The sequence below is a fragment of the Macaca mulatta genome, chromosome 16 (assembly GCF_049350105.2).
Source record: "Macaca mulatta isolate MMU2019108-1 chromosome 16, T2T-MMU8v2.0, whole genome shotgun sequence".
Lineage (NCBI taxonomy): Eukaryota > Metazoa > Chordata > Mammalia > Primates > Cercopithecidae > Macaca > Macaca mulatta.
The window spans coordinates 65,029,130-65,048,470 of NC_133421.1; the positions used below are offsets into that span (position 1 = coordinate 65,029,130).

The 19,341-nt window shown below is 39.3% G+C and overlaps 1 protein-coding gene and 1 long non-coding RNA gene across 3 annotated transcripts; both read right to left on the reverse strand.

The window, feature by feature from the left end:
- Positions 1–127: 127 nt before the first annotated feature.
- On the reverse strand, positions 128–2,936 carry LOC144335696 (uncharacterized). The gene is made up of 2 exons (XR_013406762.1): positions 2,537–2,936; positions 128–1,462 (listed from the first exon to the last, which is right to left on the reverse strand). It is a non-coding gene; the product is annotated as an uncharacterized LOC144335696 (long non-coding RNA).
- Positions 2,937–7,735: 4,799 nt separating this feature from the next.
- Positions 7,736–17,285, reverse strand: KRT222 (keratin 222). 2 transcript variants are annotated; one of them, XM_015119571.3, is made up of 6 exons: positions 17,030–17,285; positions 14,026–14,154; positions 12,085–12,305; positions 9,784–9,860; positions 9,460–9,595; positions 7,736–8,737 (listed from the first exon to the last, which is right to left on the reverse strand). In XM_015119571.3, the coding sequence occupies exons 2-6, from the start codon at positions 14,128–14,130 to the stop codon at positions 8,509–8,511; spliced, it is 768 nt and encodes a 255-aa protein (XP_014975057.1). In that variant the 5' UTR covers positions 14,131–14,154; positions 17,030–17,285; the 3' UTR covers positions 7,736–8,508.
- Between the last annotated feature and the right edge of the window lie 2,056 nt (positions 17,286–19,341).

Below are 19,341 nucleotides of genomic sequence, written 5' to 3' on the forward strand. Positions count from 1 at the left end.
AAAATAAACCTTCTAGTGAGGATGCGGTGATGCTTAGCACACTCCGGGATTTTTTTCAGGCCCCATTGGTTCCTCAAAACTCTCCGAATTTGGATACTTTCCTAGCCGGGCGCCGATTCGTCACGGCGAAGAGGGCCGAAGAGAACCGACCGCGGGATAGGCCTGGGTTTAGCGGCTGTGAGGAGCTGGAGCGGCCGCAGCGACCGAGGAGGTGGCGGGAGGCGCCGGGCCTTGCGGAGGGGCGGTGGGGGCTGCAGTGGGAGACGGCGGGAGGCACTCAGCGCGAGGCCGCGGAACCACTGTGGCCGCGCGCAGCTCGGCCAGACTCCGGCTGAGCCCGCCCCTGGAGGGGCCCTCCCCGACCCGGGTCTTTCCTTTCGGCTGTGGGCCAGAGTCTACACTTCACTATGCCGGGGATGGAGGCGTGGAGGACTCGCTTCGCGGCGTTTGCGTCCTCGCAGACGCCTCGCAGGACTTCCTGCCCTCACGGCACGGTAGTAGCTTTGGCGAAAAGCAGTACGAGTTTTGCAGTTTTTCCAAGCGCTTTTAGGGTGTAATCGTCCCAGGTTTCTGAGCCAAGGCCCGGAGAGGTTGACCCTCTTGCAACAGCTTGTGTGTCCTTGCAGCGCCGCGGGTGCCACCTGGTCTCCGCCCCAAAGCTGCCTTGGCTCCTTCGGTTCCCGCCAGCGGGAACGACCGACCCCACTTTCAGCTTAAACTCATCTGTCCTTCCGGATCCAGCTCAGAGGTCTCTTTGTGATGCCCTCCAGGAACTTCCCCCGCTAGTAATCCTTCCTTTGTATTCCCGTGGCTCTTTGATAATAATGACTGGAGTCCTGAACCTGACCCTTTGTATCGGACCGTGTTTGTCATCTCTAGTGCTTTATGAAGGCCTTGAAAGCAAGGTTCAGCCGTTTGTATTGGTCATCTTCCCCTTGCCAGTGCCTACGAAGGACTTGACTCATTCACTGTTAGACGCTCAGTAAATGTGTATTGAGGCAGCCCCCTGTGCTACTCCGGGACTCTTTCCACTACATCATGAGTATGTTGGTTTACCAGATGGAGTGAGTAGCCTTCTCTTTGGATACATAAACACCTGACGGATATTGTGGGCCACTGTGGAGGAGAATGAACAGATGGGACCCCTGACCTGTCGTTACTTGAAAACAGTTGACATTTAGAGAGAGAGGCTGAATTCTTGGGCTGCCCTTAGCCCTCATCCTGAGTGTGCCAACAGGGAATAGAAGCATCTCTAGTCTGCAAAGCCAGGAACAAGTGCTGCTCTGTCCAATTTATCCAATATTGTTATACTCATGAATAGAGATTAATGAATTGAAGAGCATATTCAAGAGAAAGACTAAAGGAGAGGTCGTCTGCCCTGTGGACAGGCAGCTTGAGTGGTGCTTGAGAAAATGTACATGAAATTGCTTTTTAAAAAATATTCACGCGTGTAGTCCCAGCACTTTTGGGAGGCCGAGGCGGGCGGATCACGAGGTCAGGAGATCGAGACCATCCTGGCTCACACTGTGAAATCCCGTCTCTACTAAAATTACAAAAACAAAATTAGCCGGGCGTGGCGGCGGGCGCGTGTAGTCTCAGCTATTGGGGAGACTGAGGCAGGAGAATGGCATGAACCCAGAAGGCGGAGCTTGCAGTGAGCCGAGATGGCGCCACTGCACTCCAGCCTGGGAGACAGAGCGAGACTCCGTCTCAAAAAACAAACAAACAAAAATATATATATATATATACACACACACACATATATATACACACACACACATATATATGCATCAGGGACATGTAAAGGATTAATGTACGATACACGAAGGCCTCGGAAGGGATTCCAGTACATTCTTTTTCTGGTTTTGCCAAGCAACTCCAGCCTGGTTTCTTCCCTGCCTTTGGGATTATGGTGGGGGAACTGGGCAAGTGCAGTGCTGGGGAGGCGCTGTGTGTTGTCCCCAGGCAGTCCTCTGAAGAAAAACTGCAGGTTTTGAATGTTAGGAATAAAGCACACTATAGTAGGAAAGGGATGGCCCACAAACGGAGAAAAGGGAAAGGAGGGGACCTAAGTGGAGCAGTGACGTTGTCTGATACACTTTGTCACTGGGCTTCTGCTCAAATGTCACCTTCTTAGTAGGTGTTTCCTGACCTCTTTAAAATTGCATCTCATTCCCCAACCCCCAGTGTCTGTTCATGGCCTGTTCTTTACTTTTTGTGTAGTACTTATCGCTACCTAACATACTATACATTTTATGAATTTATTTTTTCTTTTTCTTTTTCTTTTCTTTCTTTCTTTTTTTTTTTTTTTTGAGACGGAGTTTCGCTCTTGTTGCCCAGGCTGGAGTGCAATGGCACGATCTTGGCTCACTGCGACCTCCGTCTCCCGGGTTTAAGTGATTCTCCTGCCTCAGCCTCCCAAGTAGCTGGGATTACAGCATGTACTACCACAGCTGGCTAATTTTGTATTTTTAGTAGAGACGAGGTTTCACCATTGGTCAGGCTGGTCTTAGACTCCTGACCTCAAGTGATCCACCCGCCTCGGCCTCCCGAAGTGCTGGATTACAGGCGTGAGACACCGCACCCGGCCATCTTTTTTTTCCCATCAGAGTGGAGACGTTTGACTTTTGGAACAGTACACAGCACATTTAGGTGCTCAATACTTGTGGAGTAAATACATGAATGACTCATTTTCTTCCCTTGGTTCTTTCTCTACCAAAGATTTGAAAAATTAAGAAACACCAGCCTGGCAACATAGGGAGACCCCATCTCTTAAAAGAAAAAAAAAAAAAATTAGCCAGGTGTGGTCTCAGTTACTTGGGACGCTGAGGTGGGAGGATTGCTTGAGCCTGGGAGGTCAAGGCTGCAGTGAGCCATGATCATGCCACTGCACTCCACCCGGGGTGACAGAGGCCCTTTCTAAAAAAAAAAGAAAAGAAGGAAGGATATAGGTAAGAGATAATAGAAAAATAATCTGTTCCCTAGTTCTGAAGAAACTAAAACTGAAGAGTGAACTATCTAGCAAGATGGACTTTACTTATTATGAGTTTTTTTCCCCTTAAAGCAAATATCAGAACATATGATCTTGCCTTTAGAAGGATATTTTGGTAACTACAGGACAGATGTTTGGAGTTGTGATTATTTCCAGAAAACTTGGGATACAGCATCAATATGACTATTTAAACTAAATATAAGGGTCGTTGGGAGCGCTCACATGGGCCCAGTGGTTAACCCCAGAGATAATCTTAGACCCAATTAAGGCCTAACTTAGGCCTTAGTTTTCATTCTGGCAGCAAGATCCAGAAAGTTGGCCTGCTTTCCCCAGACACTACTCGTACTTTTTTGGGGTTCTTCTTTCCCCAAGACAGGGAAGCCAAAACTAAGTGAGTAAGCTAAGGTTCAAGCCCAGGTATCTTTGAGTTCTTTCCATTGTGCTGTGGGAAGAAACTGGTGATGGAGACAGAATTAGGGGTAGGACTGAGAAGAAAGAAGAAAAAAGGAGAAAATGAGAGAGAATAAGGAAAAACCTGAAGTCCTTGGACACCCAGTAGTCTATGAATAGGCTGTCAGTGGTCTATGAACCCTTTAAAATTATACTCAATTCTTATGGGCTTTTTTCCTGATAGAACGTTGATTCTTTCATGAGATTTTCAAAGGGGTGCGTGACTCAAGAAAGATTATGAAGCAACCACTGAGCCATGGAGTTTGTAGTATGTCTGTGGAAGCTTTTTTAATGGATTTTTTATTTTTCTTAAGCAAGGGAAAGCGAGAACAAAACTTTACCTGACCCAAATAGCCTATGAAAGTCTGGTTATAGACAAAATGATGAAACAAACTAATTTTCTCAGCTGTTTCTGTGAAAGCAGAAGGAGTTATGGGTATTCTGTTTTCTGTAGCTGGAAATAGTTGTGAAATATTGAAGCTTTGCAGCTTTCCAGGACAGAGTGATTCACAGAATTTAAAAAGCACGGTTTGCTTTTAGAACCCTCTGTGTTGCCCTCAAAATAACCTCGGGGATTTGGGACAAGAGTGTTGCCACATGGTGTGGAAAGGGATGAACATTGAAAACAGGATAGAGCTGGAGAATCTGGGGTGTGGGGTCTATTATCCACTGATAATATTGGGAGTCTAGAGCAAAGTAGCCAAACGAGATTGTTGCAGGCCGTATCTGGGCTGCTTCCTGTTTTTGTAATAAACCCTTGTTTGGACACAGGCACCTCCATTTATTTACATATTGTCTTTGGTTGCTTGTGGTTACAAGGGAAGGGTTGCATACTTGTTACAGGGATCTTATGGCCTGAAAAGCCTAAAATATTTGCTCTCTGGGCTTCAATGGAGCAGGTTGCCAAGGCTGGTCTAGAGTCTAAGCATGTGAGGGAAACTTGGAAACGCTTGTACTGATTTTCACATATACCTTATTTTAGAGCCTTTATTTGTTATATGCCCACAAATATTGCAATCTGTGTGTACATGCCGGCCATAACTTGTAAACATAGAACCAAATTCTGCCCTGTAGACAGACAAACTTTCCTTTGATTTCATGTGTTGATAATTTGAGTAATGTGTATGCATATTATTTATCTAAAATTTAATTTCAGCTCATGTATCATAATACATTTCCAATGGGGAAACTTTCAAATTAATGAAAGCATTTTCTGACTTCAGAGATTTTTATTTTTATTTTCATTTTTGAGACAGGGTCTCACTCTATTGCCTAGGCTGGAGTGGTACAATCTAGGCTCACTGCAGTCTCGACCTCCTGGGTTCAGGCAATTCTCCCACCTCTGCTTCCTGAGTAGTTCAGACTACAGGTGCACACTACCACACTGGGTTAATTTTTTGATTTTTTTTTTTGGTTGAGACAAGGGCTCAGTGTGTTGCTCAGGCTGGTCTCAAACTCCTGGGCTCAAGTGATCCTCCTGCCTCAGCCTCCCTAAGTGTTGAGATTACAGGTGTGAGCCACCATGCCCAGCCAAGAGATTTTTTAAAAATTCTAAAACCATAAGAAAACAAATTGAAGGACAAACTTTGACAATACAAAGATCTCTAACAAATGAATAAGAAATATGCTTATGTGCAGTATTATTCACATATTTCTGCATAGCAAATTATCCCAAAATTTAGTGGCTTAAAATAATAATCACCTATTATCTTTAGATAAACTTTTTCTTTTTTTTGAGACACAGGGTCTCACTCTGTCACCCAGGCTGGAGTTCAGTGGCGTGATCTTGGCTCACTGTACCTTCCACCTCCTGGGCTCAAGCAATTCTTGCACTTCAGCCTCCTGAGTAGCTGGGACTACTGGTGTGTCAGCATGCTCGGTTAATTTGAAATTTTTTAATAGAAACAAGGCCTCACTATATTGCCCAGGCTGGGCTTGAACTCCTGAGCTCTAGCAATCCTGCTTAGGCCTCCCAAAGTGCTGGGATTATAGGCGTGAGCCACCGTGCCTGGCATAGAGAACATTTTTGTACTTTAGACAGTGTGCCTGGCATGGAGAACATTTTTGTACTTTAAGATCTATCATGACAGAACAGTTCAAATTGGGTGACTCACTGGGAAAGAATAACTTTTCTGGCAGCAATTGAAAAATTAAAAATAGTATCTTTACCTGTTGTGTTTTGAACTATTACTTAATCATTGTCAGCTATGATTTCCCCCACAAATTCTTTAAAGACAATTTTCTTCCAAATAGTACTGTATATCTGAGCAGTGCTTTACCAAATATTTTTGCTTGTATATTATTTCAAACAATTGTAAGGTAGGCAGAGTAGGAATTATTACCCAGCATTACCTTTTCCTTTGTTTTCAAGTGTAAAACTTGAGGCCTAGGAACTTAAAGTGGTCCCTCCTGATTACATGGTTAATTAGTGACAGAACCAGGGCTAGGATCCTACAATTGTTAGTAACTGGAATTGCTCTTTATTTTTGTATTTTGTTATGGAAGCATGCATTTGAAACATTTCAGAGAGATTGAAGAATATTAATTTCTACTCATGTATAAAACAAGGATAATATTATTCATTGTGTAGGACTGTTGTAAGGAAGGATTAGGGATTATTAGGGATAAACACAGTGCCTGGAGCTGACTAAGTGCTTTGCAAATGGTGCAGCCATTATTAAACTTTTCCCAGATTTATGGGATTATGTGATTATTTTGATTTTTAAAAAACTAGAATAAAATATTGATATACCATTCTTAACTCTTTTGTGAAACAAGTTAAAAACCATTATCTATCTATTGTGATTGCAGTTTTCTTTATTCCCCAAATGAACTAACCATATTGGAGTAATTAGTTCTTTGTTTCTCTTAACTATGCGGAGATATTTTTGAACTAAAAGGACTGCTTTCAAACTCACATACAATGCAGCTTTAGCATTCATATTTCAATTTTTTCAATGTTTAATTTTTATTTATTTTTACTTTTTATAGAGATGGGGGTCTCGCTATATTGCCCAGGCTGGCCTTGAACTCCTGGGCTCAAGCAATCCTCCCACATTGGCCTCCCAAAGTGCTGGGATTACGGGCATGAGCCACCATGTCTGGCCATGTTTCATTTTTTAAATTGTATTGAAATCATTACCTTGGTAAATTCATATCCCAATTTAAAATGCCCGAAAGCGAATAAAGCTTCATTATAAATTCAAGTACTGTATTTTAAAATGTACATGTTATACACCCAATAGATGCATACTGGAATTACTACAACAAGCAGTTACATTCATGATGCCCAATACTAAGTTTTTTTTTTTTTTTTACACTGCAATAGATTATGCTAGATATATTGCTTTATTATGATCACTGTTGCTTAGTACAGTAACTTTAGTACAATAACTTATATGATTGCATTTTTAAAGCTTTAATAAAGTTAGTAGCATTTAGCAATATTGAATGAAACATTTTTTATGTATAGGATGTATTTTAGGTCAGATGCTTATGCAAGAATAAGCACTTAACATGCTGTTACATCCTTGACAAAACAAAATCATCCCTTTTCACTAAATAGAATAAACCAGACTAAAAGGGATCTGAAGTAATTGAAAGAAAATTAAAAACTTTATATCCTTGTATTATGTTAAAGATTATTTAACATAATATTTTCCTGGTTAAAACATACATTTTTCTGGTTGAAATATATATAATTTTATATGTATATTATATATATATGGAGAGAAAGAGAGATAGAGGAGAGAGAGAGAGAGAGAGACAGAGAAACATTTTAAAGACTGTACTAAAATGCTAACATAGCTGTAGCCCTTAGATGATACTTTAGCTGGGAAAAAGTTGGTGAGTTGTACTCAACTACTTTTTCTGCTTAGAAAATAATTAAGAGCTTATAAATTTCTAATGTCTTAAAACAGGTATTTATTAAGATCTTAAATATACCTGTATTAAACAAATTAGGTTATTTTAAAAACTTTGCAACAATACCTCACTTATTCACAAATATATTTTCTACCCATATTTATTACAATTTGAACAATTTAAAAACAAATCCTGCAAATACTCTTAGCTTAGATAACAATACCGTTATCTTAGTTCACATTAGATAACAATACCATTATCTTAGTTCACATAAATGATTGCAAGAAATATTTATAATACTTCATATAGTATCTTATCTACGGCTCATAGCAAACACTCTAATCACATTATCTTTACAGATGGAAAAACTGGGATGGTGGATAACTGTTCTGATAACTATGGTAATACCTTTTCAATTTGCTTTTCATGTTTTGTTTGCGCAGTTGGCCTTCTGATTTTTTTTTTCTTTTTTTGGTGGGGGATACAACCTTTAAAGTTCTTGAGTAAAGTAAATCTTCTGGAAATCAGATACTTATTACAAAAAAAATCTTTTAGATATATGTATATTAACTTAATTTTACTTATCTCAAATTAGCCTTGGGGTGTGTTCCATAGTTCGCTCAGAATTTCTCATGGAAATAACTCTTATTTCTTTCAGTATACAAATGATTATCTCAAAAAGAAGAATCCTCATTAAGTAACGGGTGAATCCCCCTTTAAAAACTTGTTTATAATTGCTCTTTTTGAAAAATAGAACACACAGTAGGTTTAACCAGCCATTGAATAATGGTGAATAACTCAGTGTGACTCTTAATATAATACAATCTTATTTAAACAATTATTTTTTCCTTAGCATATTCAGCCATTGAAATTACGAAGACTTCACTAAACCAGTTAAATACTTACAGTCTCTGATGAAGTTTCAAGGGAAAAAGAAGACTGGAGAATATAAAGAAATAGACTGTACTGAATTTGTGATTTTATTTTTAAGCTACTCCCTCTCATTCATATATGTCTATCATCTCCATAATTAGATTCAGAGAAATGTCCTTTACTGGTTTTTTCTTCTGAAGAGAACCACATATTGATCATAACAGTTTCCATACATATGTAATAACTTACATTTTGGGACAGAGGGAGTTGGTATAGCCCACCTTGGTCCATCCTAACATTTTCAAATCAAGTCAGATACTATCTTTGGATTAATCAGCTGTTGATGGAGGTTTGATAGAGGGAATACTGCATGATCTTCTCATGATAAGCCTGACTTCTATATCTGGTAGATTATCCTGCTTAGTCTGTAAACACCCTTCATCAGTGGCTGCTAAATGAAGATCAAATCGAAGAGAAACAGATTTTTTCCTCAATCGAGGGTTATCTTTAAAGAAAGAACCTTCCCATTCTTTAATAACTTCATCCACTTTCTCTGTCCTGAAATGATAAAATAAACCTTTTAATAATGAAGTATGGGTCTATTAAAAATATGTATTATGTATTTCATATCTATGGAAAAATCAAGAAATTTGTATAATTTATGGTGTACAGAATTTATAATGTACTTACTTTAACAACCATATGAATAGAATTGCAAAGGAATTCTATGGAATTTCTCTTTAGGAATTCTCATGTTTGGGTTGTATTTTTGTAAAAAAAATGGCAAATTAAGGATTGAGTACTCTTCCATGAATTTTTATGTATATATGTCAGATTAAAAATCACAGAATAGGCTGGGTATGGTGGCTCATGCCTGTAATCCCAGCACTTTGGGAAGCTGAGGCGGGCAGATCATGAGGTCAGGAGAATGAGACCAACCTGGCCAACATGGTAAAACCCCATCTCTACTAAAAATACAAAAAAATAGCTGAGTGTGGTGGCGCTTCCCAGCTGGTGGTATTCCCAGCTACTTGGGAGGCTGAGGCAGAACAATCGCTTGAACTCGGGAGGTGGAGGTTACAGTGAGCCAAGATTGTGCCACTGCACTCCACTCTGGCAACAGAGTGAGACTCCGTCTCAAAAAAAAAAAAAAAAATCACAGTATACTAAAACTATGTTTGGAAACATTTAAACAAAGAAGAGTAATTACTGAGATTACTCAAAGTTAATTTCTTTACATATATTTATTACTATTTCTTAGTCAAAGTTTCTTTACTTACTGGATAGTGCCATGAGCTTCAGTGCTCTCCTTAACGATATTCCCATTTAAGATTGCCTGTTTGGTCACTGTTTCTACGTTTTCATTCTCATACTTTTGTGGGACTTTTGTAGTAAAAGATATTTCATTTATAATGGCTGTGAAAATATTATTTGTGATATATTAAATTACAATATTGAATTACTGTTCACAAATTATATTCAAACTTTTATTCAAATATTGCTTGCTTTTCTTTGCTACTTTAGAGTGTTTAATTTCCATATAAAATAATCCCCGTAAATAGTACTTCACTTTTCAAATGAGTTTGTTTATGTCAGAAACTCACCTGATGGTAAAACAAAACCAACTTTACTTGTGGTAGGCTTTTTGTCTTTTTTCTCACCTTGGATACAACCATAATATCTGAAATCAGAAATAATTATATTTTAAGAGCAATACTGTATTAGCAAATAATTAAAACAAACAGAAGAATGGATAAATTGTATATTCATGCAATAGAAACACTATTTAACTGACAAGAAATGAACTAAGGCTATGTTTACGGATGGATCGCCTAAGAATAATATTGAGTGAAAAAAGTTTTATAGTTTTATAAAGTTTAGAATAATATGCAAAACAATTTCACACTTTGTAGAAATACATACATATTACTATAAATAAATGTATGAGACTAATAAGCATCAAATTCAGAAGCCAGGTCAGGTAGAGGGAGGAGCATGAGATTGGGGGATGTGGCTTAGGTGTCCAGGGAAGTTCAACAACATTGGAAACATTTTATTCTTTTTTTTTTTTTTTTAACTATTTTACTTTTTAAACTGGGGGAAGTGGGTACAGAGGTGGTCATTGTATTTTTATGAACTTTTCTTGTATATCTTAAGTGTAGCCTAATTTTTTTAAAGTTTTACTACGGAAATATTAAAGACTATTTGATCAATATCTTGAATGATTAGGAATTAAATAAAATTCACAACCATTCATTTTATTTAACAATTATATAGTTACATGTATATAGGATCTGGAATGATTAGGAATTAAAATTTATAACCATTTAACTATATAGTTACATATATACATATACATATATGTATATACATGATATATATACACACACATTTACATAGCACTTACAATGTGCCAGATATTGTTTTAACCACTTTACAAACATTAACTCATTTAATCCTCACAGCAATCCTATGAGGTAGGTAGTAGTAGTATTCCCATTTTACAGATGAGAAAACTGAGGCACACAGAGGTTAAGTAACTTGCCCAAGGTCACTCCGCTAGTAAGTGGTATATCTTTAATTCAGTTTATGTTTTTTCAAAGATTTAATAAATATCAAGATTTATTATAGGCTAAAGTTGTTTCACCTAGTTTTCATCTAGTTTTATAAAGGACTTATAATTTGGAAACAAGCAAGAATAAAGATTTCTTCATGGAGAATTGGAGGTTATGTCATGCTCAAAGCAATATGACCTTACAAGTCATTACAGATTATGATGTATGAATTAATAAGAATTCCTCTTGATATCTTTTCTTATCAGGACATCTAGCAGTCTTTTAAATCATGACTCAAAATAATATTGCTTTCCATGGTTGTAATATAATTACATTATAGTAATTATTATTGTTTTGGGGTTTGATGTGTGGTATAAGGTGAGCCCTTGGTCAGGGGGATTGTGGTGATTGTGAATTTTCCAGGCTTTCATTGTGGGTGATCCTTAGAAGGCACAGACTAATCCTAGAAGAGATGAATGGCAAGGAAGTGAGAAAGGAAAGGTCTCTCTCTCTCTCTCTCTCTTTTTTTTTTTTGAGATGGAGTCTTACTCTGTCGCCTGGGCTGGAGTGCAGTGGCGCGGTCTCGGCTCACTGCAACCTGCCTCTCCTGGATTCAAGTGATTCTCCTGTCTCAGCCTCCCGAGTAGCTGGGATTACAGGCATGCACCACCATGCCCGGCTAGTTTTTGTATTATTAATATTGTTATTATTTTAGTAGAGACAGGGTTTTGCCATGTTGGCCAGGCTGATCTTGAACTCTTGACCTCAGGTGATCCTCCCACCTTGGCCTCCCAAAGTGCTGAGATTACAGGTGTGAGCCACCACACCCAGCTGAGGAAAGGTCTTTTTCATGATTAGCTCATTATAATCCCAAACTCCTGGGCTTAAGCAGTCCTCCCACCTTAGCCTCCCAAGTAGCTGGGACTACAGGTGTGTGCCACCATGCTCAGCAAATTTTAAATTTTTTTGTAGAGATGAGGTCTCACTATATTGCTCAAGCTGGTCTAAAACTCCTGAACTGTAGTAATCCTCCTGCCTCAGCCTCCCAAAGTGCTGGGATTACAGGAGTGAGCCACTGCAGCCGGCCAAGACTACAAGATCATTTTTGTAGTAATCTAGAATTGTTTACATTTTGTTCTAGCTGACTTTGGCTATTTGGTTCCTAATTTTGGAAGTCTAGAAATGGTTCTTTCATATATTATTTGCAGTGCATACCTTATTGTATAAACTCAGTGAATACACCAAGGTGATGATGGGTTTTTTGGATTTAATTTCTCTGACTACATCAACAATGGCATAAGTGGCTCTGTATTTCTGGCCCTTTGTCATTAACTAAATGGATTTAGGTACCTGATTTCTTCTTTTTCTAGGAGGCGGCGATAAGTTGCTATTTCTTGTTCCAGCCTCATCTTCGTGTTGAGAAGCATCTCATGCTCTTGAAGCTGCTTTTCGATGCCGCGCCTTACTTCCTGTAGCTCTTTTTCTAGTCCTTCAATCACAGCCTCTAGGTCTTGCAGCTGCATCTGGTAATGCTGCTCGCTGGCATGTAGAGAGTTTTCAAGGCCCCTTTCCTATTTTATATAGATTTTCATCAGTGAATCAGTAACACAGAATGTGTTTCTGAAATCTGATTTGCAATATCTTCATCTTTTTTTTTTTTTTTTTTTTTTTTTGAGACAGATTCTCGCCCTGTTGCCCAGGGTGGAGTGCAATGGCACGATCTTGGTTCACTGCAACCTCCACCTCCTGGGTTCAAGTGATTCTCCTGCCTCAGCCTCTCAAGTAGCTAGGATTACAGGCGTGTGCCACCACGCCCGGCTAATTTTTTGTATCTTTAGTAGAGACGGGGCTTCACCATGTTGGCCAGGCTGGTCTCGAACTCCTGACCTCGTGATCCGCCCGCCTTGGCCTCCCAAAGTGCTGGGATGACAGGCTTGAGCCACTGTGCCTGGCTGTCTTCATTCTTTTATGTTCCATTTTTTTCTTTAAAAAGATTGCAATAATTGTATTATACCTATGCAAGAGGTGTGTTTCCTTACAGCTTTGTGTGTGACCCCTAATTTTTTAAAAATTATATTTTATGTACCTAACTAGATATCTTACTATATTTCAAAGACATCTTGTGATAATTCTTACTGCAAAAAAAAAAAAAAAAAAAAAAAATCCTCTGCAGCATGATTAACTTATTATCACTCTGAATTATCTGATTTTTAAATTATGGAAAGTATACTTCAGAGGTAGGCTTTGCTTTGTAAAACAAAAGAAAGAAAATATAGTATATTGAATATCAAAGCCAGAGCAGACTGCTCATAAAAGGCATTTAGGAACATGCTTAAATACTTTTTGTTTGTTTGTTTGAGACAGTCTCACTATGTCTCTCAGGCTGGAGTGCAGTGGTGTGATCTCAGCTCACTGCAGCCTCTGCCTCCTGGGTTCAAGTGATTCTCATGCCTCAGCCTCCTGAGTAGCTGGGATTACAGGCGTGTGCCACCACACCCAGCTAATTTTTTGTATTTTTAGTATAAGAGATGGTTTCGCCATGTTGCCTAGGCTGGTTCAAACTCCTGGCCTAAAGTGATCCACCTGCCTTGGCCTCCCAAAGTGCTAGGATTACAGGCATGAGCAACCGCATGCCAAACATATTTTCTTTTTCTTTTTTGGAGACAGAGTCTCACTCTGTCACCCAGGCTGGAGTGCAGTGGCATGATCTCGGCTCACTGCCACCTCTGCCTCCCAGGTTCAAGCAATTCTTGTGCCTCAGCCTCCTAAGTTGCTGGGACTACAGGCGTGTGCCACCATGCTCAGCTAATATTTTGTATTTAATAGAGACGGGGTTTCACCATGTTGCTCAGGCTGGTCTCAAACTCCTGAGCTCAGGCAGTCAGCCCACCTCAGCCTCCCAAATTGCTGGGATTACAGGTGTGAGCCACAGTGTCGGCCTAAATATTTTTTGTTAGATGTCTCAATGGCATGGATAAAAGAATCCCCACTGTGAAGACTTTGGATAATAACAAATGCTCTATTCCCCAACTTCAGCAACTAGAGAATCCCAAGGTAATAAGAAAGGATTTCTTCATTTTTACAGGTCTGAACTAAACCTTGAGTGAGTTGGTAACAGCCACTGCCACAATGGGGGGAGGGGTGAGTAATTAAACTAGGATCAGGGATAGAATTCAGTGGCCTTGATTTCCAGTTTCTCATGGTGAATAAACGGACATTCATCCTTCCCCTCTCTTAATCAAATCACATCTGAGGACTCGATGGGTCAGTTACTTTTGAGATCATTCTCACCACAGCATGGAGAGATTCAATTTCCACTTGCAGGTGGTGCCACTGGCGTCGGGCCTCCTTGAGTTCTGCTTGAGCTGCCTTCAGAGCCTCTTCATCTTTGTCCATTTTTTTGCTTATGTCTTCTTCTAGCTACAAGAAAGCCAACAGCAACAATAACAAAAAACAAGGAGTGCTTCTGAAAATGACATGTGTAAGAGCAATTGTAGAAAAATTGTATAGGAATCAAAACATTTTTCCTTAACTTGTTAGATTATAATGTGTGTTCTAGTGCCTAGTTAACTAATTAAATATGTAAGCAAGTCCATTGCGTTCTTAGCCCGTTTTCTTCTATGTAAAATGATTTCAACAACTCTCTTCCAACTATGACAATCTATGAAATAAGGAAAAATACATTTATATGAATGAAAACAGTTTGCAGGACCAAGATTTGTGATCTCTGATTCTTAACTTTTCATTATTTATGGATCATTAGGAGGAAGGATTGAAAATTTGCTATTTCCCCCCACATTTTCTTGTAGGTTGCTTTGCAGAAGCAGATAAACAGTTGTACCCCGCAAAACTAATCAATCCTGGGACCAGGTATAGGGACAGGAGTAAATTCTGCTAGGAAGTACATTACTGGTAATTTAGAGAATTAAGTTACTATAGGCAATAAGGCTCGCAAATAGACTTCCATATTAAGAAAATCTGTTGATTTACCTTTTTCAGGATGATTTTTTTAAAAGGCATATTAAGTTTGGGTATCTGGGTAATAAAGAATAAATAATAAAAATGACTTCTCTAAGGATTATTTTCTAAATATTCTCATATTAAAAAAAGAAGTAGAAATTTTATATTTAGCTTTAAATGTTTTTATGTTGATGTTGAAATTAAAAGAAAGTATCTGTTGACAGAATTTTTAACATTTGGCCCCAGGAACAGTGAGAACAATGTATAGAATTGATTATAGTATTTTGAAGCAAAATTTATAACTTTTAATATTATAAAAAAGCATTTTAACATTTAAAAATTTAATTTTATTATACAATAGATTTTTTAAAGGAAACGAAGTAAATGAAAGTTTATGAATAAAATTTAGGGCAAGGTATTTGAGAACAAAATTCGTACATTTCTTTTGGTTTGTTGAAAATCTGTTCTTAGTGTTAACTTGGCAAAGTCACGCAGCAAGCAACACCTACCAGAGGAACTACAGAGGATAAAGTAAAGAATTTTGGAAAAAAGAAAACCGAAAAATGCTGGTGTCTGCTGGTCTTGTGGCTTTCGAATATGGAACTGGCAGCTAAGCTTGTTTGGTAACTACCGTCCCAAGATGGCCCCTAAGGAACTCTATCATCTCCCAAGATGAGTCTTAGGGTGATCCCCTTCTCCATTGACTCTGGGCTGACCTGGGTCTTGCTTTAACCAGTAGAATGAGGCAGAAGGAATGCTGTGCCACTTCTAGGCCTAAGTCTTAGGAAGCCTGATAACTTCCACTTCTGTGCTTTTGGGAGCCCTGGGCCAATATGTAAGAAGTCTGGATGCCCTGTTGGAGAGATCTTGTAGAAAGGCCAGATGGAGAGAGACCCTGAGGCTACATGGAGTGAGAGAGGAAGTCCCAGCAGAGCCAGCCTTTTGGCAATGCCCTGCCAAAGTGCCAGACACATGAGTGAACCCAGTCATACCCCAAGACGATTGACGTCCCAGCTGAGTTTTGGGGGTGTTATACAACAATCTGTAACTAAAATAGCTTATTTAGAAATTAAAAAAAAATAACTAAATAATCAGGCTGTCTTGAATTTAATTCAGCTGACTTTCTGAGTTATTTGGAAGAAAATCCTCTAAAGTAGTTTCAAGTTAAAAGACACTTTAAACAAAACTTTACTGTAGTCTTTTCATTTGAATTTACTCATTTTGGCCCCGTGACTTGTAAACTAAACTCATATTTCTACTACTGCAAAGGTAAATGTTTTGTTTACAGTTTTTAGAAGTTGTCATCTATTTTTTTCTTCTGTTTGTAAAGGTGAATGAACTATCCCAATGCTTACATGTACCAGTGACTTTGCTTAATCTAAGATGTTGATCATTCTTTATGAAGACTAAAAATGTTACCTAGAGGTGAAATTTACAATGGAACTAAAAATGAGTTGCTAATGGAATAAAGCCCTGAGATTTTTCTACTATTTTTTTTCTTTTTTCTTTTGGGTGATATTCTTAAGTAAACTTTTTGCTGTATTTCAGGGCTTGGAAGATACCTTGAACCCATATATGATAGGTAAACTAAAAAATCCCCTAAATTTCTTAATCTTTGTTTCTAAAATATTTGTTTGTAAATTTGTTTAAAGACTTGAGACCTTAATTAATTGCTGAAAGTGATTGTTAGTTTAAAACTAAATCTATGAAATTAGGATTTAGTCCTTATCTAAGTTGGCTTTCTCTCTCTTTTTTAAATACTTAAATATTACAAGCTTTGTAATGGAAAGAAACATTTCTCATCTTATAGTACAGAAGCAAAAATCTTAGTGGAGAATCGTTACCAATTTGGGGAATTTCGATGGTCATAATTTATATCATTGTTTCTGAATGCCATGTTCACACACTCAGATGATTTCTATTCATAACAATCTGGTATAAAACGGAACTCGTTAAAAAGATGATAGAAACCTTTTAGAAATATTTATCTCTAGAAAGTGTACATGCTAATAAATCTTACTTAAAGGTTTTACATTTTAAAGATATTATTTAAATTATCTCTGTAAATAACTCCATAATATCTTTGAAGGGTATTTGGAATGCTTCCTTCCTGAAGATTGTAAGAGGTTAGAGTGCACCATTTTATTGTATGTTGACCCCATGTTAATGATAGGAACCTCACAATTTATATAAAAATCAAGTGCATCAATCAATGCTTATTTAATGGCAATTTAACAGTATAATCACAGTATTTCCCCCTGTAGTCCCAGTCACATTGCAGTAGAAGCTAAATTCCTTCCCCAATAGATGCTGCATCGAAAAGGAAATACTGTACCTCAGAGAGGCCGGGACAGGAATTGGGTAGACATGGACTGTCTCCTTATTCTGGAAGGTGCCTGTCTGTATGAAATCATTACCTGGATCCTTGTTGAGAGCACCGTCTCTATCTGATTTCTGGTGAGGATCTTTTCATAGTTTGCCCTGATCTCATTGAGTAGCTGGGACAGTTCCATTCTTTTCCCATCCTCCACCTTGGCTAACTGAACCTTATCGATAGGATGAGTCGCTGCGGCAGAGTCTGCTCGGTCTGCGCGGAGGGCAGGGAGCCTCGCAGAGTCTTAAAGATGCAGAGCTCCTTTTTCAGAGGCCACGGAAACTCTCGTCTTTCTAACTAATTATGCAAATCCAGGGTAAACTCTTTGCTCCTATTGTTATTGATACAGCAGACATGTCAGATTCTTCATGAAGGAAAGGAAAATTTCAAAAACCTGTACTGGTTCCCTGTACAAATTGAGCACTTTGAGGGGAGGGGGAGTTCATTGTTGTGAAAAGGAAATGCATAACTTTTTTTTTTTTTTTTTTTTGAGACAGAGTCTCGCTCTGTCGCCCAGGCTGGAGCACAGTGGCCGGATCTCAGCTCACTGCAAGCTCTGCCTCCTGGGTTTACGCCGTTCTCCTGCCTCAGCCTCCCAAGTAGCTGGGACTACGGGCGCCCACCACCGTGCCCGGCTAATTTTTTTTTTTTTGTATTTTTTAGTAGAGACGGGGTTTCACTGTGTTAGCCAGGATGGTCTCGATTTCCTGACCTTGTCATCCGCCCGTCTCGGCCTCCCAAAGTGCTGGCATTACAGGCTTGAGTCACCGCGCCCGGCCTATGGGGCATAACTTAAAGAAAATTGCCGGGCATGGTGGCTCACGCCTGTAATCCCAGCACTTTAGGAGGCTGGGGGGGGGGTGGATCTCTTGAGGTCGGGAGTTCGAGACCAGCCTGGCCAAAATGGTGAAACCCCATCTCTACTGCAAATACAAACATTAGCTGGGCGTGGTGGTGGGCACCTGTAATCCCAGCTCCTCGGGAGGCTGAGGCAGGGAAGTTGCTTGAATCCAGGAGGTGGAGGTTGCAGTGAGCTGAGATTGAGCCACTGCACTCGAGCCTGGATGACACAGTGACACTCTGTCTCAAAAAAAGAAAAAAAAAAAAAAAGGAAAATGATATTTAGTTTTCTCAAAATGTTGCATGAAAATAAGTCTGGGCGCAAGACATGATAGTTAAAATTTTCTTTTACAGTTTTTCTCACTGCTTGAATCTTTTAAACAGAAATGCTATGGTAGGTCATTGGAGTATGTTGTAAATCTTAAATATTCTGACAGTTATCGGAAAAAGCTACCATCAGATTAAATTGACAATTGTCATTAGCTCAGAACTGACTGACTGTATTTCTCTCAAATGCATACTGTGGAGCTCGCAGAGGGCTGCCGGCCTGATGGAGTTTGATGTATTGAGGTGAAGCTGTAGCTACAGATAAGTGCTGGTAGACTATGAGAGTTGTGAGTTAACATTTCCAATGTTTTAACAAGGATGAAGAAATAGACCTTTTGGTGTATTCACCAAAAGAACCCTTGAGCCCTTTGGAGGGTGTAGTCAATGTAACATTCCATCCAATCTTTGCAATCACTTGAGCCCTTCGGAGGGTGTATTTGGCGTATCATTCCGTCCAATCCTTGCAATCCCTGACATTTTCTAACCTGTAAAGATGAAAAGACTGAGGCCAGAGAGGTTGAGGCATCTTGCCCAAGGTTGCTCAGCGATGTATGACATCACTGTGACTGGCTCTTTGATGACTTGCCTGTGTTGCATATATTACCCCTGCATATCTGCCTCTGCCTTCTCTCTCTCCCCTCCTAAATTCCTGGTTTAATTTTGCCACTTGTTGCTAGATGTGATGGAAATATGTTGTGAGAGTGAATCTATCATTATTGTTATTTGTGGAGTAGCTTTGGCTGAATTGTATCTGGAGCACAGTTCGGGGATAATCAGACCTTGGTTCGAGGCCTTGCAGGGCCTTTGCATGCATGTCCTACTCTTTTAATTTCTGAATTAACTCACATGTGGCCAGGCCAGTTTATGCTGGGCATTCTCACAGTCCTCTCCAAACAAAGCTGTCCTACCCACAGCCCCGGGTGAGAGGAGAGGTTCCAGGTCACTCCTGACCCACCCCTCCCTACCTCCTGCCCCTTCCCCGCCAGTCACAACTTGATTATCTATAGATTGGTCAGAGACCTATGGGGTAGGCTAAGACAGAAAGCTTTGACTAAAGAGGGTCATTGATGATTATCTAGGCCAAACTGATTCTCTTTCTTGGTAAT

Coding starts and splice junctions, on each gene's coding strand:
- KRT222 (XM_015119571.3), bottom strand. CDS start 14,130: ATGGACAAAGATGAAGAGGCTCTGAAGGCAGCTCAAGCAGAACTCAAG. Junction 12,306..14,025: donor TTGAATCTCTCCATGCTGTG/GTGAGAATGATC, acceptor TATATAAAATAG/GAAAGGGGCCTTGAAAACTC. Junction 9,596..9,783: donor TGGTTTTGTTTTACCATCAG/GTGAGTTTCTGA, acceptor ATATTTTCACAG/CCATTATAAATGAAATATCT.